At 34.1% G+C, this 25,788-nt stretch overlaps 1 protein-coding gene and 1 pseudogene across 1 annotated transcript; one reads left to right on the top strand and one right to left on the bottom strand.

Moving 5' to 3' along the window:
- Nucleotides 1–881: 881 nt before the first annotated feature.
- LOC134272860 (phospholipid-transporting ATPase ABCA3-like) lies at nt 882–14,356 on the bottom strand (annotated as a pseudogene).
- A 76-nt stretch (nt 14,357–14,432) lies between these two features.
- LOC134272864 (protein FAM199X-like) lies at nt 14,433–25,351 on the top strand. The gene is made up of 5 exons (XM_062755031.1): nt 14,433–14,522; nt 15,231–15,352; nt 20,414–20,565; nt 22,647–22,780; nt 24,452–25,351. The coding sequence occupies exons 1-5, from the start codon at nt 14,433–14,435 to the stop codon at nt 24,626–24,628; spliced, it is 675 nt and encodes a 224-aa protein (XP_062611015.1). The 3' UTR covers nt 24,629–25,351.
- The last annotated feature ends 437 nt before the right edge of the window (nt 25,352–25,788 follow it).

Genomic DNA, 25,788 nt, shown 5'->3' with positions numbered 1-25,788 from the left:
TGAATAACATTACCACTAATGTTTAAGAAAATTACATGTAATACTGTCTTTGTGCTCTTGCATACCTGTGTACTTTTCAAAAATTCGCCGTTTTTATCAAGTACATCTTATGGTAAACTTTGTTTTTAGGGTTGTAAGCAATAGATTCATGTTCCAATATCTGTTTGAAAATAAAACAAACGTGGATAACTACAATTACTGATATTTTAAAATAATTGTTAAGAATTTCGTACACGCTGTCATTTTCACTATTTTTTTCAAAATATAGGGGGACCTTTGAGTATCAAGCTTTTTTAACGCCAAATGTTTCTTAAAAACAGTGTAAATTACCCCCGATGTGATGTCTATCAAATTTGCTATGTGTCTTAGAGTCAATCATACATCATCAAGTATTATTTGTTGTAATTTGGCGAACAGTACATAAGTTGTTATAATTTTTGTTGGCAAGGAGGGTACCCATTTTTGATGCCCATTATATAATTTTTTATCATTGAAATCCACCTGCTCTTTTGACTATAAAACAGGCACTGGTTGCTGTAAACGTCACATATTTCAGTTAATATTTCTTTGGGATTTTTAACAAGTTTTACGGCAGCCTAAATGAAGCCTTTATTTTCACCCTAGTTTACTGATTGTTTACCATTCATTTATAATGCAGTGTCTCTAAAAGCCCTTGTTTCCCAGCTTATCACGATGAAACGATGTGATAAAAAGTGGTCACATAAACTGTTATAAATTCACGAAAGATTCAAAAATGAAGGAAAATCAAGTTTAATGTCATACGATATCTGTAATCTATGTCATATAATTCAGGACATTATTTATTGAACAGCCCTCCTACATCTAGAATCAAAAATATGTGGTTAAAAGACAGATATCAAGTCCCGAAGTCCATTGAAACAATAAAAAAAAACGAGAGCAGAACAAGGACCTGGGATCAGGTACCATGTAGAAGTAAGAATCCCCAGTCGACTGGTCACAATGCTCTTGTCATGATCAGGAAAGCAAAAAAAATCCACAGACAACTCAATACAGTAAGTATGACAACCTTCAGGCAGCATTCGGTTTAATGATAAATTAAATTGTATTTCCTGACAAGGTCATTTTGTCGCCGATAGAACTTACTTTCGAAATGATGACTTTAAATGAGGCTGTTGATATTCGTTTTTATATAATTGTTTGTAAATAGATTGCCTTGCTAAACAAAATGTTCGTTGGTATACAACATCCTCATCTGTATTGAATGAACTGGAAAACAAAAATCTCCTACCTAGGTAATTAAGATGTAATTAAGATGCACAGTGTATATTGCTACATAAGACAGGAAAGTTGAAGTCATCACCATTATTTTGAAATTTCTATCGCTAGATTACAATTAAAAAAATCAACTCAAATGGCGAAATATGACATAGATGTGTCAGACTTTGTGGTACCGTTTCCTAATTCACTGGGATACTTCGAGTCGAAATTTGAATTGAAGAAACTCTTGTTAATTGATAATACATCGTCGATATATCTTTAACTTATACTAGAAGCTGAAGTCCACAGCAGATGTTTAATTACTTCTTAGAAAGTTCGAATATTTTTTGTAAATAAAAAATGGCTTAACATTATAATATACTATTTATAAACATGAGTTGTCTCCCAACTATCTACAATGAGCTCATATATATTTCCAAAAAAGAAAAAAATATGAAGATCTAGATCTTTTCACTTTTTGAGTATAGATACTTAAATGCATATAAATCAGAAGATGGATATCAAAGTTCTGTCACCCGGGAGGCCTACGCCTTCGCTTTATGAAGCTGGTTTCGACCTACAACAGAAACAACAAGGGCACGCCCTCTTTCTGTCCACCGGGGGCACCTGCATCCTCGTGAACCCAAGAAACACCTGCTCCAGGGACGTCTGATGTACTGAATAATCTTCTACATTATATTCAGATTTTGTTTTCTCCATTTCTTTGAAAAGTTTTGCTAATGATAATTTTTGATGTGGAATGTGAATATCGAGATAGCCTTGTTGATCATCGAAAACTTCGGTTCCTGGAAACTCTCTACTTATATGATTACATAACGGACCAGAATCCACTGCGTTTCCGTTATTGTCACGTGCTAGTCTCACCGTCAAGGTGTAACCTTGTGCAAATTTGTTCTTTAGGTGTTGGGGACTACCAAAACACACGAATCTTCCGTTAACCATAATGACTATTTTGGTACAAAGGGCATCACACTCTTCCATGCTAATGGTAAGTAAAAATAGTTTATTATATTATACTGACAGATTTTACTTTCAAATCATCTTATTGGTAGGAAAAGGAGCAACAATGTGCTAAAAACAAATTCTTACTTTTTAAATTATATGGACATTAACAACCATTTCAATGTTGAAAATGTTTTCAAAACAATTTTTTTGAAAGAGGCTATTCATTTCTATCTAGTGGTTCTTGAAAGAAGATTTTTAAAGATTTTCCTTTTAAGTTATATCGTCTCTTTCAAAGAAACATGATTTTGTATAAATTACCATGATTTATAGATAAAATATTAAAAAGCCCATGTTTTGGATCAGATAAAACTTGGTTGGACTTGCATTTTCAATCTCAAAACTACAAAAGACAAATAGAGGACAAATAATGAAGCATAAGCAGACTGGTCTGTGTATTACGATAATATTCGTAACAGAAAAAATTGAAAAGAAAAACAAAATTTTTAAGATGCAGACAGAAATAGTAATCAAGAAATATCTATTTTTCTTCACATTTTCCTACCTGTGTGTATGTATAGTGAAAAGGAAACTTTTTATCTGTGAATTTGTGAAAAATTAGGCAAAACTCCAAGCCCAAGGTAAAAGAGCCAAAATTAATGAAACCCAAGGTAATGGCTTGTCAAAAGGAAACTATATCGGAAATATTAAATCCCCCTAGCAAAGGATTTTTTTTAAAATTTTGGTCAAGATTACATATTTTTGTTAAAAAAGGACAAACTCCAGGGTCACGATCAAAAGGACATGATGATAAAATTGCAAAGGAAAGTTTTGTCACAAGAAATGTACCTGTGAAAAAAAAAATAACGGACAAAAACAAGGGCAGGACAAAAACTCAATTCTTCCGAATCTTTTACTACAGGGGCATAATATTCTACCTGTGAGACGTTAAAACAAGCGTTCTTCCACTGGCTCGGACCTTCGAAAGTACATTCCACATTTGCCTTCGCGCGGCTGGATCCACGCCCGTCGTCGGTTCATCCAGCATCAGGATTGGAGGATCTCCAATCAATGCAATGGCAGTACTCAATTTCCTTTTGTTTCCACCACTTTAACAAAAGAACAAATAAATTGAATCATTATATTTTTTTTCTATTTACTTTAAAAAACGGAATATATGAATTTTGTTGCGAGAAGTTAAAACTTTTGGAATATTATTTTAGAGGAAAAAATAAATATATTAGAAAGTCTTTTTAACAATGTTGTTTAAGATTGGATAGAAATTACATTTTTAAAAAAAGAAAGTATGATTCACACTAATTCTAGCTGCGAAAAATTTAAACAGGGGAAACACAGATACACAATGTTTGTACCTGTATGTCCCACACAGTTTGTCTGCATATTTTGTGAGCGTCACTGCGTCCAGTAGGTCATTAATGACGCGACTGATCTCCTTCTCGTTAATCCCCCTCATTCTGGCGTAAAGTCTTAAAATCTCCCTCCCTGTTAGAGTGTCAATCAATGCGTCAAACTGGGGGCAGTATCCAAGACAACGATGGACCTGTGGTGTAATAGAAGTAACAATATACATCCACAATAAAATTTGAAGTACTTGAAATAATAAATATTAAAAAATATAATATGTTACTTAGTAAATAAATCCTGATTTATCCAGGACAATATTTATATTTTGACATTTCCCCCCAAGAAAACTTGTTTTACGACAAACTTGAACATACATATTACATGTAATGATATTATGCACAATTGTTGTATTATTGTTAAAGTGAAAAACAAAACTACTCGTTAGTGTAATTACAAATAAAAATCTGCAATCTTAACGGGAATTTTTCCCTTTCTTCCGGTTACCTCAAAAATAAGGGCCAAATGCTTTACAAACTTAATTATATACAGAACTTTAAGAACAAACCTGCTGTATCTGACTATCAACACTTAAACTATTGATGTACGCATGCCCACTAGAGCTCATTACATCGCCTGTCAGCATCTTAAATGTTGTCGTTTTCCCTGCGCCATTTTGACCCAACAATCCAAAGCATTCTTGTTCAGAAATTCCTACGCTTATTCCCTTTACTGCATGAAAATGTTCGACTACGCCATACGTTTTCTTTAGGTTTTTGATTATAAGTTTGTCAGTTGTCATCAGGTCGCCTATTTGAGTTAAGTGTATTCTCATTGCTTCTTCTAAAACGTCCGAATCCGGATTAATGCTGGGATCATTATCAGAGTCTGTAGCTCCGCCGTTTGGACTACACAGAGTTCGGTAGACAAAACGCTGTATTACTCCGCTGTCCAAGAGAAACACTAAAGTCATAAAGGCAACCCACTGTATTGACATCATCAACAGGTATCGACCACATCCGGGGTAGTCCCACTCCAAATAATTGTCATTGGGACACTTTTCTTCTAAATTGAAATTTTATAAAAATAATGTTAAGAATGCTGACTATACATTTTTCAACAAGAAAGGAGGCAGATAGTTTTTTAAATAAAATAATCCATTTTTTCCCCTAAAATTCAAATATAATTTAAAAACTTTAGGTGCGTTGATAATATTACTTTGAATTTTGTACCATTAGTCAAGAAGGTTTGTGTAATATTTTGATTTAAATCTTTATGGCATTGTAATCGAAGATCGTATCGCACATAGATATTCGTAAATGTTTTGCCCAAACAGAAATGAGGCAAAATTATCATGAAGACTTTATCCATCGCGTCGGAAGCACTTTTGGTCTCTGGACTTAGATGCAGGAATGTGACCATCAGCAAGGTAAACAAACCTGAAAACAAAACAAATAGTGCGAATGTGGCAATGGTATGCTCAGTACTTCAGAAGGATTTTGACTGGCATTTTATGTTCTGATCTCTGCTTTTTTCTTATATTGAAACAGAAAAACACATGCATGTAAAATGTCGGCTATGGAGTAACTCACCTGCTACCGTGTTGATTATTATCATAGCTACTGTTCCACCTGCAGGCGATCGGAAGATGAAATGTAAGAGATAGGTCCATGCAATTGAAGCTAAACCAAACAGGAACAGACTCAGGAACACAATTCCCAGTCTATTTTCTTCTGTATATGGTGGAATTTTGAACCCAGTAAAACAAAGCAGGATAAGAAATATTGGAATCAGGTAATGGATGAAATCCCATGTAAAATTGGCCGACCAGAAGACGGTGGAGCCGACCCCACTCACCTTTTGTAAATGTTTGGCCCCAGAGGACTTCTCTTTGATATGAAACACGCCAAAGGAAGCTACTAAACAGGACAAACCAAATAAAACACACAAAGCAATGGTGAGACCTTTAAAAGATGCCAAACCCGATCCCTGGTCTGAATGATAGTTATCCTCTATGGGTGGAAATGGGTGATTTATAGTCTGTATGCTTCTAGAGTGACCATAGTAGAATTTAAAAAGAAAATCTATCGTGTAGGACAAACTAATTCCAATGGCATGAAGACCTTCACCGTTATAGTAACTAATAATGTGGCTTTTATTCAATCCAAATCCAATGACATATCGCGAATTAAAAGGTCTTTGCCCAATCCGCTGATTATGATCCAGCCAAAATTTGTTAATGTTAAACTCTGAAGGAGACCTGGGTTCATACTCCACAACCTCTAGACCCAGTTTTCTGAAATAGTTCTCATACTCTTCTGTCATATTTTCTGAAAAGAATGTGGAGTTTGGTCCTTGAGTCACAGTGGTTAGGGCATTTGGAAAAGGTTCTAAATCTAATTTTAAAGGAGGCTGCGATTGCTGCGTTAGATTGTTCAGCAAATGATCACCCAAAAGTCCGAATACTGTCAGTAATATAGGAACAGCAAGTTGAATTATCATCATAAATCGGCTTCGCCAGGTATGTAATGCTTTCTTCATCAATAATCCCAGAAATTGTTGGAATATGGCTGTACTTCCAGTGTTCTTTTCGAGTCCCATGTTAAAATCTATATAAAAAGAATTTATCCATCCACATAAGAAGTTTAATTAAAGTACAAAAATATAAAACTTTACTGTAATCATTCTTCCTAAGATCACCCTAAGAGGTACCACTAATAATAATATACTTTATTTTAAAAAGGTTCCCTGGTTAGCACTCGCACTCCAATATGCTGATTACAGATAGAAATAAATCCTACATTTATTTACCAGATACACAGTAACTTTTTGCCTCAGTTTAAATATATATATCAAAATATGAATTAATAAGAAACAAGCATAAACCTTAGAGTTTGTTCTACCTTGCAATAATAATTCAAGTCTTGTGTTCATCGAAATCTATGTTTGCAAACATACCTTTATCTTGTTATTTGTCTAAATTATAGAACTACCGATACTAAGGAAAATTGAGACCATTGAAATTAGGCATCTTACAACTGTTTTCCAGGATAGCAAGAACTTTCGGTCCGACTCAAATCGTGCAAAAGTTATCTACGAGAATACTTGCATATCTAGTGAACATTTTTTTTTAAATCGAGCTTTTGCGCAGATGAGGTGAGAACCAAGCACGATTTTTAATAAATACATTTTTCTACAGGTGGCATTTCAGCTCGCTAATTTCCGTACATTAACTGGGCTTTCTTACCCAGCACATCACTTATTTCTGTGGTGTATGACCGAGGGGACGATCCCCCAGGAGCCTGGAGAAGGGCATGCTTTTCGTCCGTAATCTCTTCTTTATAGGTCGTGTTAACTTCTGTATTTTCTTTCACTCTGAAATGACCGGAATGATTGAAAAACAAATATATATATATAAGGGAAAATGTTGTAGAAGTCCATGGTATAGGTAAAGTTATAAATCAAAATTAAATCCAAGATAAACAAACAAGTTTACGTTTAATTTTTTTACACTAAGCGCTTTCGCCGTTACAGCTCTTCAGAGTGTAACAATGATAATAATAACAATACAACTTCGTTGTTATGACGTCGTTATTATGACGTCACAAAGGCAGCGTTATACATTGGCACAGGTAAATGTCAAAAAAGCGCCAAATGTATAGAGTTAAACACATGTACATTGTAATAAAATGGATTTCTTTAGAACTAAAAAGTTCAATTTACATTTAATTTAGGCTGAAATAATTTAACAAAATAATCTTCCTTGGCCCTCCGTAATTGTTTATTATCTTCTGTGATTTTATAAAATGGAAATATCAAAAAGTTTCCATTCGCACATGAATCAAAATGTTCACTGCAAGGTGTATTCCTGACGGAGGGGTCTCGTATTTGTTGTTTATGGACTCTTACACGGTCAGCTAGTTTGTTACTGGTCTGTCCATTATAGTTTTCCCCGCATGAAGTACAAGTCATACAGTATATTAAATTTCTAGTTTTGCATGACATATTCGCATTCACGGTAAACGTTTTACCACATTTAAATGTAAACTTTTCTCCGGTTTTAAAATAAGGGCAGGTTCCACACAGGGGATCCATACATTTGGCTACAGTGCGTTTTTCCTCATCCGATGAGAATCTGGCTCTTGTTAGGAGTTTCTTTAGGTTTGGAGGTTGGCGTCGGCTATAGATGATGCTTTTCGGGTCAATTAATTCCTTTAAATTTTGGGATTTGCTGTAAAATAGGAAAACACTGTTTTACGGAGTTATATATATTAAGGTTCCGTGGGTTATGGGTGACCAGCGGAATTTCCTTATTGTTTTCCTGGCGTCCTCGTCTAGTAGAACGGAGATCTGCAGTCGGTATTGACTTGGCCTTTTCAATTGCTATATTTATTAAGTCGTTAGGATATTTTTGTCTGAGCAAAAATGTTTTTAATTCCTGTAGACGGCCATTTCTTCTGGTTTCATCTATGACATGGTACAAACACGTCTTGCCATATTAAAAGGTATGTTACGTTTAACGGGTGACGGGTGGCAAGAATTAAATACGAGATATTGGTGGGAATCCGTTTTCTTGTAGTATAAATCTGTTATGATTTTTCGACCTGCCTTAATTATAAGAATATCCAAAAAGGGTAGTTTTAACCTGCTCTTTTCCAAGGTAAATTTAATAGAGGGATGTAGATTGTTAAGAATGGTATGGAATTCTTGTAAATCCTCAGTAGATCTTGTCCAAAAAATGAAAAAATCATCTAAGTATCGTTTCCAATTAAATCGTATGTATTGCGCAAAAGGATTTCCAAATCGTCTCTCTGTTTCGTTGAACATTTTTTCTTCCAAAAAACCGAGAACTAGGGTGGCATAGGTTGGGGCGACTTTCGTGCCCATCGCTGTTCCCTTAATTTGTAGAAAAATTCTCCCGTCAAAAACAAAATGATTATTCTCTAATACTTTTTTTATTCCTTCTAGAATAAAGTCTTTAGAAAATCTTTCATGAATTTGATTGCGGTATTTGTCAATCCAAAAAGCGATTGCTTCTAGTCCAAGTGTATGCGGTATGTTGGTATAGAGGCTCGTCACATCAAAACTAACCATCTCAGTATTTAGTTCAACTGTATCTGGAATGTGGCCGAGAAAATCCAAATCATCCCTTTCATAACTTGGTACAAGTTGGCATAGAGGCTTTAGAAGTATGTCCAACAAGTTACTGATTCTGTGCGTGGGGCATGCAGGGCCTGCTACAATTGGTCTAAGTTTCAAATCCGTTGGTCGAGGTAATTTTATATATAATGAGTTTTTACCTTCAAGTCCGGTCTGTATTTCTTTGATTTGTGGATCTTTGGTAAACCATAAAAGTTACTAGATTTAATTTCAAAATTGGTTAAATAATCCACTTCCTTTTTGGTTAAATTATCCGCAAAATTATTGTAAATTTCTTAATCCTGAATGGTTTTACCGTCTTCATTAGAGTCTAGTTCTTTGTAAAAATTGTTGTCATTAAGTTGGTCCAACACCATTTCTTTGTAACGATCCGTATCCATAATGACAATTGCTCCCCCTTTATCTGCTTCCTTTATAATAATAGAATTATCACTTGCGAGGCTTTTGATAGCTTCTCGCTCCCGTCTAGTGATATTATCCTTAATATGGGTATTGATGGAGATGTCATTATTTCTGGCGGAACTTTGTAAACATCTGATAAATTCATCTAAATTTTATCCCTATTAGGTATGGTTTGAAATTACTTTTATTTCTCACAAGTGATAAACCGTATTTTCTTCATTTTGAAAATATTCTCAAGTCTAAGTTTCCGACAAAACTCATCGGCATCTTTTATGAGATCCACATTATCCTGTTTTGGTGTGGGTGTAAATTTCAAACCCCTGTCTAGAATTTTCATTTCATCTTCTGTAATATCTCTCCGAGATAAATTAACAATTTTTACATCGATTTTCTGATTTTGACTTTCTTCTGAGTTGTCTAAATTTGCAGAAATCGGAATGGTTTTTGGCGGCCCTTGTGGAAGCGTCCTTTCCACAAAAAATTATTCTTCGAATTATTCCTTGTTTGGTTTTCTTGTTTACTGTTAGAATTGTGTAAACTGTTTTGATCTGTCAGATGGTTTCTTTAGGGTATATTCCAATTTTGCATATTCCGGCATTTTTTGTTGTGTCATTCTTTGGTTATTTTTTCTACATATTTGCTGAGTTTTTCTTGCTCATTTGCTTATTCTTATTGTGAAGGTTAACTGGTCTGTTCTTATATGAAAAGTTGTTCTTTTGTGCAAGAATCCTTGTGGTTCATTATAAGCAAAATCAATAATATTTCGTGTTAAAATTTTCTTGTGTGTTCAATTTTTGGATTTCCACAATTTTATATATATATATATATATATATATATATATATATATATATATATATATATATATATATATATCTGCTTTTGATTCTTGAAGTGCAAAGTTGGACTGCGGGACGCGAATTCTTAGGAGGTTATTTCACGTCAAATTTCTGGAAAAACAATTTTTGTTTATGACGTCAGGTTGGATTATTGTGACATCTTCTTGTTTAAGTATAAATAAACGTAAACTAATTGTTCACTCTCAGGCGTTCCAATATGCCTGTCTTCTATCATTAAGTGTGTATTAACAATAACCTGAATATCTTGAGTTGGATACATTGCGAAATGATATTGTTGTCATAATTCACTCGGGTTGTAGCAATGCAAGGACTAACCCTAATCATTAGATTTGTAGTTCATGTTTTCCTTATATCTCTAGATTGATTGATTGTTGTATATTTTCGCGCGAAAGTTAAGTTTGTCATCATAGGAAAGAGCTGCAATTTTGTCGTATGCTCAGCACTTTATTTCCATCAAGGGCGTGGCCATCGCCAGACTTTGGTTTATACTGTTTCCATATACCGGTTATTACAGAAAATGTCTGTAGAAGTGCAATAAGCAAAATTAAATAATAAAAATTGTTTCAAGGCGCTCTTCAGACCAATGATTGCTTTTATGACGTTTATGGCGTCAGGTTGACTTTGGATTATTGTGGCCATAAACGTTGAGTTAAACACATTACCATCGGACTTCGGCGTGTCAGACCATCAATTTACATTTAATTTCGCGCGTCATAGGATAACGGCCATCGGACTTTGGCGTTTCCATTACATAATCATATATATATATATATATATATATATATATATATATATATATATATATATATATATATATATATATATATATATATATATATATATATATATATATATATATATATATAAGTTGACGTGACGATTGACATCTTTTCAGCAAAAAATCTAGACAACAATAGAATTACAACAAGGAGTTGCAAATAGAGTGCGTTTGAGCTATAATAAAGATAATTTCATGAAGATTTAAATCTGTTTTGGTTTGATAAAGCAAAGGAAAAGTCACTAGCTCACTTCAAAAATACTTCTTCCATTGTTGTCGCAGAAATTCCAAAGCCACTTATCCCAAGTCTTGAAGCATTTTCCTCAAGATTTGTGAATAGGTCTGCAAAGGACGGTAACTCTTCTGTGGGAAGAAGAAAAGACAACTCCGCCCCAACACTGCTTTCCAAAGACGCAGACGAAATACGGCTTCTTATTGTTTCTAATAATTTGGTCGCATCGCAACTTGGTTCTTTGACCATCACTAAGTGATATCCGGCTCCTGTAATTTATGATTTATTTTATAAATGAAATAAATATACGCTGTATTCCTGAACGGTGCTTAAACTGAAAAGGGTTAAAATCTCCATTACTAGCATATGATACGGAGTTTCTTCTCTAAGCAAAGCTTTTATACAGATTTTTTTGTTTCAAGCTCTATATACTCTGCACAGAGATTTTTTATGTAGTGAATTGTTTTTAGTGGATCCTGATTTATAATTCTATCATAAAATTGCTTTTACCATAAAGCTTTTTAAGGAACAATGAAGAACCACAGCACTTGACAACTCCGTCGGCCATGATGGCAATACGGTCACCAAGAACATCAGCTTCATCCATGAAATGCGTAGACAGAACAATAGTTCGGTCCTCTTTAAATTTCTGAAGGATATCCCACAATTGGCGCCGTGCACCGGGATCCATGCCTGAGGTAGGTTCGTCTAATATGATTACCTAAACAATATTCAGAAACCATATGTATAAAATGTATGATGATACAAGAAAACAAAACATACAAATGATTCAAATTCAAAGTGTTATTGATATCAATTTTAAGGAATTAGTAAATCAAATAAATTGTATTACATATTAAAGATTTCTTCTTTTAATTTTCAAAATTTGTAAAATGAAAGTATTAATCATGAAACGATAGACCAAAGGATTTAACGGATCACATCTATTTACTTAACTCTTAAGAGTTCAACAAAAGTTTCAAAGAACAAAATGAACATTGTTTTTTCATCATTTTCATCATAAAGTCTGAATAAAGACCGAGTTAATGAATTTATCACCTTGACATTTGTTCCCCAAACAATAGGGGTCTTGGCCAAAAGGAGTTGATAACTTAAATTTCACTAACAAAACTAAATGCTTCTCGAGAAATCGCTAGGACACAAAAGTGTGAAACAGAAAGTCGGTACTTTAAATGGAAGCGGGGACAAAAAAAAATACCTTTGAGCCTCCAACCAATGATATGGCTACCAATAATTTCCTTTTTGTCCTCCAGATAAGTTTCTTGCAAGATCATTCTGTTTCTCCTCAATCTTGAAAATGCGTAGTGTGTTCGTGATATCTTCTTTCATTTTGGATTTATTGCATCCTTTGAGCTATATCAGAGAGCATAACTTAAATGTTACTGCTGTGTGATTTATTTAAGTTAAGCATCTATTATGACTTTATTTTATCTGAATTATTTATTGAACAACAGCACACAGCATTCTTAAAAGCCTGTTTTGGGTATTTTGTATTACTTTGTAATAAAATTCTAGATGTTCCTTTACAGTTAGCGTGTCAAAAACAAAATATCATGCTGAGGACACATTCCAAGACTTCCCCGCACACTACTGATGTCATCATTTATGTCATATCCGTTCACTCTTGCAGAACCGGAAGTTGATGGAATAAGCTCCCTTAGAAAATAATACTTAAAACAAAAATATATTAAATTGAAAAACAGAAAATCACTCTGACATGATAATTTTTGAATTGCAGTTTCCTTTGACATGATGGGCATGAAGATCACACCTGTTAACATTGACATCGCTGTTGTTTTTCCTGCGCCATTATGTCCAAGCAAGGCAGTTATCTGTCCTTGAAAGTATCAAGAGACATATCCTTGACAGCAACAGTTTCTTTAATACCAGTTGTGTACACCTGTCAAAAATCCATATTTTGATACCTTCAAAGCTATAAGTTCTCAACAGTCCTTAATTACGTACTGTGGTACAAAGTTCTTATTTCATTTTGACTCTTTTTTAACTTTGGATACATCCCTAACTTTTGGTTAACCCAAATGTCAAAGTTTTATAAACTGCAATAACTTTCTCAAATTTTATTCAGTCTTCTTGAAATTTGGACACAATATTCAGTATGGATAAAAATTTATATCCCAAGTATGATTTTGAAAAAAAAAATTCAAATTTTTCCGTATTTTTTCCTTAAGTTGGACTTAGTTTTTTCATGATAATTTATGGTGAAGACCTATATTCCAGCAACTATAAGTTATAGGGATATGATAATTAGTCAGTGGATACATCATGGGTAACCACAAACGTCAGTACCAGAATTAGGTCATCTTGACCTACATTTTTCTGCATGAGTGACTTTGGTTAAATTTTTGGTGGAGGTCCATATCTCAGCATCTATAACTTATAATGGCATGATGATTTGTCATTGTACAGGTTATAAGTAACCAACAACATCAGTACCAGAATTAGGTCATTTTGACCTACATTTTTCTGCATGAATGACTTTGGTTAAATTGATAATGGAGGTTCATATTTCAGCAACTATAACTTATAGTGGCATGATAGTTAGTCAGTGGATACATCATGGGTAACCACAAACATCAGTACCAGAATTAGGTCATTTTGACCTACATTTTTCTGCATGAATGACTTTGGTTAAATTGATAATGGAGGTTCATATTTCAGCAACTATAACTTATAGTGGCATGATAGTTAGTCAGTGGATACATCATGGGTAACCACAAACATCAGTACCAGAATTAGGTCATTTTGACCTACATTTTTCTGCATGAATGACTTTGGTTAAATTGATAATGGAGGTTCATATTTCAGCAACTATAACTTATAGTGGCATGATAGTTAGTCAGTGGATACATCATGGGTAACCACAAACGCCTGTACCAGAATTAGGTCATCTTGACCTACATTTTTCCGCATGAGTGACTTTGCATAAATTTATGGTGGAGGTCCATATCTCAGCAACTATAACTTATAGTGGCATGATAATTTGTCAGTCTACACATCATAGGTAACCAACAATATCAGTACCATAATTAGGTAATCTTCACCTACATTTTCTGCATGAATGACTTGATACATATACAGTGGATTTGATTTCAAAATGCAAGTTCAAATTATTGCGACTCATAACACGTTGTGTAAACCATTGTGGTTTGCTATGAACTACTAACACAAACATATGATACAGTGTTTTTAAAGTGTACATAGTATTTCCAGCAGTTATTCGGAGAAACTTAAAGTGGACAAAAAACAATCTATCTCTTGTGAATAATATGAAATATGGAAATTTTAAACTGTACAGAAGATATTTAACCTACATGATGCATTTGGATCCTACCTACTCTTGTGAATAATATGAAATATGGAAATTTTAAACTGTACAGAAGATATTTAACCTACATGATGCATTTGGATCCTACCTACTTTTCTGTTTACCAGTTGGCATATGCAGTGCATTACACATTGACTAAGAGGAAAATGTTGTGTTCATCAGTATGCAAAAGTTATATATTAAATCCATATAAAATATACCTATAGTCAGTCCAGATAGAAACGTTTTACAGTTCTTATTAAGTCCATGACAATATCTCTTTAAAAACCAGCAAAATGACTCGATCCACTTTTTGAGTTATTCCTTCTGAAATGTCAATAAATGCTTCAGTTTATCAGACAATCATTTCTTACTAACCACAGCGACAGCAGGCGAGACACAGGGTTGCGGGCAACCCTTACGTACTTTTTTCCACTTTTTGCCATAACTTTTGAACCATAGGAGATAGGGACTTTATATTTAGTATGCATACCCCACTAATAAAGTATCATTACAGAACAAGACCAAGGTCAATGACCTTGTGACCTTGACTGTGACCTATATGGGGGATAGTGAGGCAGAGAGTTGTCACAGAGGGCGCATAGTGTTTCACAAACACATCTTGTTATTTTATCAAAAATACAATAAAATCGGCAATGCGGCTACCTCAAAACGGATGCGCGCGGGCCTGAGAACCAAGATTTCAATTTTATATGGCCTAAAGTTGTTTATACAAAAGTAAACTTGAAATGAGATTTTTTTCAAATTTGATTCATTTAAGCATACTTGTATTAAAGATACTGAAGTATTTAGACAAGTCAAAAAATTTGGTTGTCATAATTTATGGATTTTTTTCCCCAAATCTTTTGACAATTACTTTTTTGTTACAGTTAAACATTGCCCAGTCAGAGCTGGATATATACCTCAGTAATCAACAGAGTGAGACTAGCAAGTTAAAGGAAATGCAAAAAAATCTCCACAAGGCTGAAAGTACACTCAAGGACAGAAAAAGGTAAGCTCTGCTATATAGGGATTGGAATAAAGATTAAATTAAGCTTAAGGTTGTACAGAACTTAGAGGTTCGAAATTTGCATATGTAAGTTTAAAAGGTATTATTTTGTACACAGATAAGAACATCTACTGTATAGAAATATGTCAATTTTTAGGTCACCTGAGTAAACTCAGGTGACCTATTGCTATCCGTTTTCGTCCTTCATCGTCCGTCGTGTGTTAACATTTGAACATTTTCAGCTTCTTCTCTGAAACCACTGAATCAATTTCAACCAAATTTGGTATACAGCATCTATGGGTGAAGGAGAACAAAAATTGTGAATGTTATGGTCCCCGCCCCCTTGGGCCTTAGGGGTGGGGCCAAAACCACTCAAATTAATGCAATCTTTAAAAATCTTCTTCTTTACTCCTGGACATTAAGCAGTCAAACTGTTTGCATGGTTGATATCAGCATTGAGTCCTCTACCAAAATTGTGAAATTCATGGCCCTGGGGTCAGGGGTTCTAGTGCTAGGGCGGGGCTAAAAAAGTATATAGTGAAAAAGCATTATTTCTCTGAAAATCGTCTTCTTTGCTCCTGGGCATTAAATAAACTAACTTAGTGCAAAGTTACGATAAGCAAGAGTGCCTTTACCAAAATTGTGAATTTTATGGCCCCAGGGTCAGGGGTTCTGGAGTTAGGGCGGGGTTCTATTGATTATATAGTGAAAATACAGGGCTCTGACACCACTTTTTGGGACGGGGGCCGGGGCCGTTCAAATTGGGAAAATTATCGTCATTTTGGGAAAAGTTGGATAACACAAATTCATTAAAAAAATCCTCAAATTTTGCTTTTCTAGCATTTTATCATCAATGCTAACTCTGGTTTGAATAAACACTTAAACAGAACAAACATGGGTACGTACATGTAGGCTATTTATGAAAGTACATAAGCTTTGTCATTACTATCTTTGAGTGTTGATATTGCGGTTATATGTCTTACTGCGTGACAGTCGCTAGTCACATAGTCCCGAATTTCCTCGATCACATGGGCAACTTTGCTTACCAATACAGCGCGAGACTGAACATGCCGAAGCGCGGGTATGTTTCTAGGTGCAGCTTACTAATGTTTAAATGAAATGTTTATTTTTGAAGCCAAAATGCTGTTTTTTGTCGAAACTACATAACAAGATACTCTGCACTCATAGTTGTGTACATTTTTAGCTCACCTGAGCCGAAGGCTCAAGTGAGCTTTTCTGATCACATTTTGTCCGTCGTCCGTCTGTCCGTCTGTAAACTTTTCACATTTTCGACTTCTTCTCAAGAACCACTGGGCCAATTTTGACCAAACTTGGTACAAAGCATCCGTGGGTAAAGGGGAATTTAAATTGTTAAACTGAAGGGACATATCCTCGCAAGGGAGATAATCAAGAAAAGACAAATATAGGGTGGGGTCATTAAAAATCTTCTTCTCAAGAACCACTGGGCCAGTAAAGCTGAAACTTATGTGGAGAGCCATTACAACTGGGGTAGTGCAGATTCTAAATTGTTCAAATCATGACCCCCGGGGGAAGGGCGGGGCTACAATGGGGAATCAAAGTTTTATATAGAAATATATAGGAAAAATGGAAGCATCCTGGTATGTTGTAGATTCTAAATTGTTCAAATCATGACCCACGGGGGAAGGGCGGGGCCACAATGGGGAATCAAAAATTTTGCATAGGAATATGTAGGAAAAATATTTGAAAATCTTCTACTCAAGAACCACTGGGCCAGAAAAGCTGAAACTTATGTGGAAGCATCCTGGTATAATGTAGATTCTAAATTGTTCAAATCATGACCCCCGGGGGAAGGGCGGGGCCACAATGGGGAATCAAAGTTTAACATAGAAATATATAGGAAAAATCTTTGAAAAACTTCTTCTCAAGAACCACTGGGCCAGAAAAGCTGAAACTTATGTGGAAGCATCCTGGGGTAGTGTAGGTTCTAAATTGTTCAAATCATGACCCCCGGGGGAAGGGCGGGTCCACAATGGGGAATCAAAGTTTAACATAAAAATATATTGGAAAAATCTTTGAAAATCTTCTTCTCAAGAACCACTGGGCCAGAAAAGCTGAAACTTATGTGGAAGCATTCTGGGGTAGTGTAGATTCTAATTTGTTCAAATCATGACCCCTGGGGGACGGGTGGGGCCACAATGGGGAGTCAAAGTTTTACATAGAAATATATAGGAAAAATCTTTGAAAATCTTCTTTTCAGGAACCACTGGGCCAGAAAAGCTGAAACTTATGTGCACATGGAAGGATCCTGGGGTAGTGTAGATTTTAAAATGTCTTAATTATGATCAGTGGGGTAGGGTGGGGATGCATTATGTATTACAAGGAGGAAATCTGGTAAAGAACATAATGGTCAAAGCTTCTCAGGTGAGCAATGTGGCCCATGGGCCTCTTGTTTATGTGTTTGGTTTGCTGTTATAAAACAGGGGTTGACATAAGTGGCTTGAAAAGTTCCAGGGTTTTTTTGTTAGTCGGAAGATCCATAAAAAAAAAATCAAACTATGGTCACCTAATTGACCAAATATCCATCCTGTTTGTTATACCCCCGCAAACGAAGTTTAGGGGGGTATATTGGAATCACCATGTCCGTCTCTCTGTCCGTCTGTAGACAAGATTTTGTCTGGACCATTTCTCAGAAACTGTTGGATGGATTTGTCTGAAAATTTATACACTTATTATTCACCATATGAAGGTGTGCACCTGATATTTTCATCATGATTGAATGATTTTTCTGCATTTTACAGGCGTTTTTTCTTTTTTATTTTGTGATTTTGTTTTGCTCATAACTAGAAAACTATTAGACTTACAATCATCAAACTTGGACAATTTATGCATCTTGGGTGTCACGACCTATTTCAAGGTCACGTTGACCTTTAATTTAAGTGATTTTTTAAAAAAAACTAAGTCTTTAAAATTTTAAATTTCATAATCCTAAAAAATGTAAAAATATAGTTGTATCCTTATTAAAAAATGCTAAATTAAGTAACTTATTTTTTCATCGTATACTTTACAGCAAATTCTGTAACAAATGTTAATGTTTTGAGAGGAATTCAGTTTGTCCCATGGGCATAATTATCAAGCACTGGTCAAGGAGAATTTTGATAGCAGAAATGTGCATGTCAAATTAGAGAGAAATTAATGAGTTCATTATCGGGAGTTAACTGGCAAGAGCATCTCTAGATCCGATCATGCAGTGTAATCTTAATTTATCTCTTGGGAGTTGGGCAAAAAGAAATGACCTTATAGTTGCTTGTGTTAATTAAAGTTCTTGATGGCTGTAGTCCAGATAAAGATCTTTCAATTGGTGTAATGTAATTAAAACAAATTGATGTTTTAGTGTATGATTAAAACTGAATTAGTATTGTATATAATTAAAATTAAACTATACATGTGTTCATTGAAAAAAAAAATACATTTCAATTTTTATATATTTGCAAAAATTGCAGTCATCTCTCACTTAGAATTTTATAGTCTAAAGAATAATTAATTTTTGATTTTTTTTTTATTAGACTGTTGCATTTCCATTATTTCATAAAATATGCAATAAACAATTTGAAGCTGCAGATGGATATTTATTAAGCTCTAACACAGCCAGCATACATGTTAACCTATTGTGATGAAAAAGAGGGAGATTCAGACCTCAAAAGCGGTAGCATTGCGCGCGTGTTGTTTAACGCTTGGATTATCGATATCTTTCATGTAATATACATGTATATTATAAGCCTTAAATGAAATAAGGTACCTACACTAATTAATCTTAAATATCAACAGCAAAGAAGAAGACAGAAACACATTAAGTTTGACATAAATTGTACAAATTCAAATATTTTTCATGCTCATCATTTTGCTTGGATTGGCTGCTTTACTTAGCCTTTTGAAGAGTGATCTTTGCTGATATAGCCTAGAAGCAATAATTCTGAATGTTCATTCAGTTTTTAAACGAAACAAATGATGACATGGTTTAATCTAGATCTAAAACAAGTTCCTATCTTTCGTTATATAAATCAGATTTCCCGCGATGATCGAAAACGAAAGTAGAGATGTGCCACATGGCTTGGTCAATCGAGTGATTTCTATTGACTTTAATGATAAAGTTGTGAGCTTCTGTGCTTTTAAAGACGATGTCAAATGTTTTCATATAATTCTTAAAAGCTGTATCTCCTTTTTCATGGCAGGATGTTGATTAATTTATCGTAACCAATGTAATCATTGGTAGTCTTGTGTTGTTGTCGTTGTCAAATCCGTGCTTGAAATCTATGTACAAAAAAAGCGTTTGTATGATTCCGAGTCAAATCACGCGATATCTAGCGAGATTTCATGAGAGTGGCTTCAAAAATGGATACCCAAGCGAACCAAAAATACTGTAGACGCAGCTTTTGTAGAAAAGCGGTAGATTTCTGAATTAAATCGGTAGGCGGGAGATGGAGTGAAAAAGCGGTAGACTCCCGCCTAAATCGGGAGAGTTAACATGTATGCAGCCAGTTTAGAATTATATGATGTATTATTTGTTTTAATTAATCCCTACACTGTAAGTCTCTTAGAGATGTATGTACAATATTTTAAACATGATAAGAAATGGAAATTAGATCATTGAAATCTGTGTCAATCTGTTAATCAAGGTTACTTGATTTTCTTGCACCCTAACCAATTTATGATTATTGAACAATATTTGACGGGCGTATCATGCTGTGGCGGGGCACTTTATTAGACAATAGTGAACACCTCTTACTAGATCCATAAGATATTTCTGAATTGGCACCTACTCTGAAAACCCAGCGGGGGTATTTGTCCCTATTGGGCAGTTCTAGTTGTCTTTCAGTATTACATAATATTTAAAAATATTTTGATTTTGCTTACATATCATATAGAATATATTAGCGTCTCTGGGTCTGGGATGTGATATTTTGACAATTTTGCAGTGATGCTTGTATCATTAGGAAGGCTTGAACACCATCACAGATTTTTGAAAAAAAAAATTGGTATTATAAAAGGAATTAAATGTTTCTAGGCTAAGTTTTTATTTTCTAGGAGCACACTGCCTGACGATGTAAAAACAACAGTCATTGAGGACCTTAGTCGAGTAATCAGTAATGAATTGGGTCTCCGAGAGCAATTGGAGGTCATACGAATTATAAACCCAACAGCACATGTATCACCAACAGACAAGGAGTTCGTTATAGGTCTGTATATACAGATGCACTGATTGCTTAAAGCCGCTTCATCCGAAACAGCAAATTTTGTCTTAAACAATAAAAGTATGTCATTACATAGATAATATGTAAAAATTAATTATAAGATTGATTTAATAGTTTATTACAACTATCCTTACATGTAAAACATAGACCAAAAACCTTGTTGACAAACAGCATTTCCTGACGGGAAATTAAGATCTGTTTTGAAGTCACCTTTGAAAAAAATACTTTTATCGGTTATATCTAATTATGAAGAGAATTCAAACCCGAGTATTTTTTTCCATTAGTAGAATCCTAAGTCATGATATATCTTTTAAAAATTAAGAAATTAACTGAATATAATCCATAGTAATTTTTATATTAATATGCATATTAACAGAATAAAGGAAAATCAGATATTTTTAAAGATTTTTAAAAAAAAGGAGTTTAGTAACGAGGGCTAGAATCTTTGTTGTGGAAAAAATGCTCGGGTTTGTTCTTCATGAGTTATACCTGTAAGCGATAAATTTAATTTTCGAAGGTGATTTCACGCAATGTAAACAAAGGATTATTTTTTGTGTGACCTAACAAAAATTATTTTTTTAACTTTTGAACTTTAATATCTTTAAAAAGAAAAAGACTTTGGGGATATAATTTGACAAAAGTTGAAATGATTTATGGACAATTATTTTTCAAGAAGAAAAACGAATATCTTTTTTTAGCGATTAGAATCGGACCAAGCGGCTTTAACCATGTTAACAATGTGTACCGTTTCATGACAAATGATGTAGAATCATTTAGTAAGTTTTCAGTAGGTCTTAAATAAGGAAAACATAATACTGTATAACTTCCACAAGGATGGAAACTTTCAATCTTGTTTTTATGCCCCCCTTCGAAGAAAGGGGCCATATTGCTTGGCTGCTGTCTGTCAGTCGGTCTGTCGGTCCACTTAGTTTCCGTTCATTTTCTCCACAACTGTTGCACATACTGAAATGAAATTTGATTTAGTCATTTACCAATATATCAGATGAATATCTAGGTCAAGTTCCGTTTTGGGTACGGTCGCGCCATTTTTGACAGAGTTATACCCCTTGGACTTGGAAAAATTCCAATTATTTGCAGTTTCCGTTCATTTTCTTTGCAGAGTTTGCACATACTGAAATGAAATTTAGTATTCAGATATATCAGATGAATATTTAGGCCAAGTTCTGTTTGGGTACGGTCGCGCCATTTTTGACAGAGTTATGCCCCTTGGACTTAGAAAAATTCCAATTATTTGCAAGTTTTGTTCATTTTCTTCACAGAGGTTGCATATACTGAATTGAAATTTGGTATAAAGATTTATCAGATGACTAACTAGGTCAAGTTCTGTTTTGGGTACGATCGTGTCATTTTTGACAGAGTTATGCCCCTTGGACTTGGCAAAATTCCAATTATTTGCAAGTTTCCGTTCATTTTCTTTGCAGAGGTTGCACATACTGAAATGAAATTTAGTATACAAATTTATCAGATGACTGTTTAGGTCAAGTTCTGTTTTGGGTACAATCGTGCCATTTTTGACAGAGTTATGCCCTTTTGGACTTTGAAAAATTCCAATACGGTGGGGGGGGGATGGCATAAGTGTTTTACAAACATCTCTTGTTCATGCTGAATCTGACCTTAATCAACAATTGTCCAGATGAGTTACAAGGTTAATGCTTTTGGGGAAGTTCTATGATCATATGGTTTGTTATGATTAAACTTGCATCATGGATAATGTATCAATGATCCATAGATGGACATTCTTTGCATATTAGAATTGATCAAAAATTTTTGGATGAATGAATAGATAAAAATTTTTAGAGCAGGTCCATTTCAAAGTATTTATAAGTTTTACTAAATAGAAACTTGCATTGATATTGATCTTGGGATGCACACTAACTAGGAAAAAATATGATGTATGATTTGCCTTACTTATAGATCTATAACATTCCTTAAGGTGAGCTTTATAATCTTTGATTACCCAAGATTAGCCAAAGCTCTACATAATATTCATTCAGTTGAGCTTCATAATCACAGATAACTTATGTTACTTTAATTTGTTTTCATAGATATATACTCCATAGATGATGAAAAGTTACAGAAAATTCAGGACTACATAGCTGGACATGCACAGAGCCCTAGTATACCAAACGAAGGCAATTCTAACATCTCACCAAAGAAACACAGTAAACAAAGCAATAAGGTAAAATATAAACAGGGAATAATAGGATTTAAGTAAGACAGTGTTTATTATGCCCCCTTCGAAGAAGGCATATGATATGCTTTGGTGCTGTTTGTCAGTCCACTTAGTTTCCATTCATTTTCTTCACAACCATTGCACATACTGAAATGAAATTTGGTATACAGATATATCAGATAAATATCTAGGTCAAGTTCTGTTTTGGGTACTGTTGCACGATTTTTGACAGAGTTATGCCCCGTGGACTTAGAACAATTCCAATTATTTAGAGTTTCCAGTCTACGCGAAAGACATTGGACCGTCGGTCCTAACCGATGTGCAGTGCCTCTGGTCCGATGCATCATTTTTAAAACCGGACCAGAATGTTCGATGTCTCAGAGTATAAAATAAATATTGCCGACATCGCTGACAAAAAATAAAATTGTCATACTTTAATTTTATTACCAAATCCAAGTGCAAAGAGCTTTAAAGTAGTGATGAATGTTTAAAACATAAAAGAAATCACTTCCATGTTTTTTTTTTACCGCCATGATTGAATATAGGGTCAGAGCCCGTCAGACTAATAACAGGAAAGGGACAATAATACGATGTTTTACCATACAAAGGAAAAGATTTTAAGTGTAGACAATATGTAAACGTTACTATAATCAAGAATAACAAGTCTAGTCTCTGGATAACTACTTTTAAAACTTGTAATCCCACGAAATAAGTACATGTAATGAAAGGTTGGACAAATATCAGTAATATACCCATTGACTGGAATTTTTAACGAAATAAATTCCCATTCTGTTTCAATATATTGATTTTGTTTAAAGTAATGAAACATTATTTTCCACTTTTTAAAAGAAATATTAATAAACATTTTTGAGTATTATATGTAATTAGGTAAATGATTTTGTTTTGTTAAAACCTGAATGAAATTTGAATAAGTTTAATAAGTTTAACTTTTCTACAATTATTAATCGATTATGCCCAACCGATTATAACCGATAATCATTTTCCATCACTAATATTCACGTTTCATTTGTTTACATTAGGTTTTTCGGTCTGACAAAATTTGATTTGGTCCTGTGTGTTGATTGATTACACAGGACCGAATGTCCTGTGCGGCAAAAAACACTTTCGCATAGACTGAGTTTCCGTTGTTTTCTTCGCAGAGGTTGCACCTACTGAAATGAAATTTAGTATACAGATATATCAGATGAATACATGTATATACAGTGAGTTCTATTTTGGGTACAACCGCGCCGTTTTTGACAGAGTTATGCCCTTTTGGACTTAGAAAATTTCCAATTTGGGGGGAAAGGGGGGCATAAGTGTTTTTACAAACACAGCTCTTGTTTTAAAGAGATTCAGTTTGTGTGGGTTTCATGGCTTATCTTTAGCAGACAATTGATTTAAAATTGTTGAACTAATTTTTGCAAAGGAACCTTAAAACTGCAAAATATAAATGTCTTGACATAGGGTTGAAGTTGTAAATTTTGGGCAATCCATGGAAATTTACCCTAACTAAAATGATTACACCATATATATAGATTACATGCAGGCTTAATAAAACTTTCATGTAACACCCGCAGAAGAAAAATATATTTATTTACACTGTTCACTTCTTGAAACATGAAACAGTAATTCCTGGAATTTTAGATTGTAATACTCATACTTCCTCTAATCTAGAAACAGGTTACACAGGAAAAGAAAGCAAGACAGAAATTTTACAAGCAACGACAGCGGAAAGAGTACCGCCAGATGTTGAAAGAGAAACGTAGTGGTCTGTTTGCCAGAGAAGAAGTTCTGTCAGTGTCGGAGATAGAGCCGGGGGATGGAGAGGGAGATATAGACATTCTAGGATAGCAGACCCTATATATCACAGACAGAACCAGGGTAGGGGAGGATAAGGACATAGTAACATACCCTATATCCTCCAATCCTAAGACTGCCATTATCTTGTGACATAGTGTTCATTTTGAGGAGAATCCTTTCTTTCAGTGACTGATAGCAGTGCTATTTTTTCTGAGATGATAAAAGTTACATGTACATGTACTAGTGTCAGCATTATGTTAAGTCTACTGAGTCATAGGTTTTATATTCTGATTTTAAAATTTCTTGGAAAATGTTTGTCTAGCATCCTTCTTGATCAAGTTGATATTTGATTGTAATATAAAATGGTTGTTTTATACTGCTAGGAAAACTGTCTCATTGTATTTATTTAAGGTCATGAAAGTGCTCTATGATGTACTCAAAGTACTTGACTTGATGATAACTAAATGGGAAAGTGCACTTTAACGGGGTACATAAAGTTTAATAAAACTGATATTGATATTTATTTTGTATTTAGCATACAAGGGAAATAATTTTTTTACTGAACTCAAATGATCAGCTAGATTTGATCAGTAGTACATACCTGTGTACCATATAAAAAGAAGTGTACAGAACTACATTCTCAGAGGTTGTTTAATGAATAATTTTGGAAAGAAGGTTCTTTTATAAAATGTATTACTGGTCCTTCATTTCAAATATTTAATTATCAGAAATTATGAATTTGTTGTAATTGAAATGATAATTAAATATATTTAAATGACAGGCTTTTGTTATGTTTTATTTCATACAAACAAAACTGATTAATTTGCACCCACCTATACTGAATTTCTAAACTTTTTAAAAAAATCAAATGCTCTACCATGGCTCTGTCCTTAATCTGTATATAAAGAATAATGCGGTTAATGAGATACTTTAACAATAAAGACGTGTTGTATTACAGCATATTCTAGAAATGGTGTAAATGAGATGTGGATTCCTACAAAAACCAAAGAATTTTTTTTGAAAAACGCAAAAAAGCCAATTTTTTCAAAAGTTCATAGCATCTAACTATATAAACTTTTCTGCACTTCATACAGTCTAAACTTGCAATTGATTAAAAAGCAAATGCTCCATCTATAAAAATGTAAAGAAGTTGGGTGAATTAATATCTAACAACGCATTTAGAATGCTTATAGCTATAGATTTATAAAAAT

This window comes from Saccostrea cucullata, unplaced genomic scaffold, assembly GCF_032062105.1.
Source record: "Saccostrea cucullata isolate Sc308-1 unplaced genomic scaffold, CSIRO_AGI_Scuc_v1 ctg996, whole genome shotgun sequence".
Taxonomy (NCBI): domain Eukaryota; kingdom Metazoa; phylum Mollusca; class Bivalvia; order Ostreida; family Ostreidae; genus Saccostrea; species Saccostrea cuccullata.
This window is presented reverse-complemented; position numbering and strand designations above follow the sequence as displayed.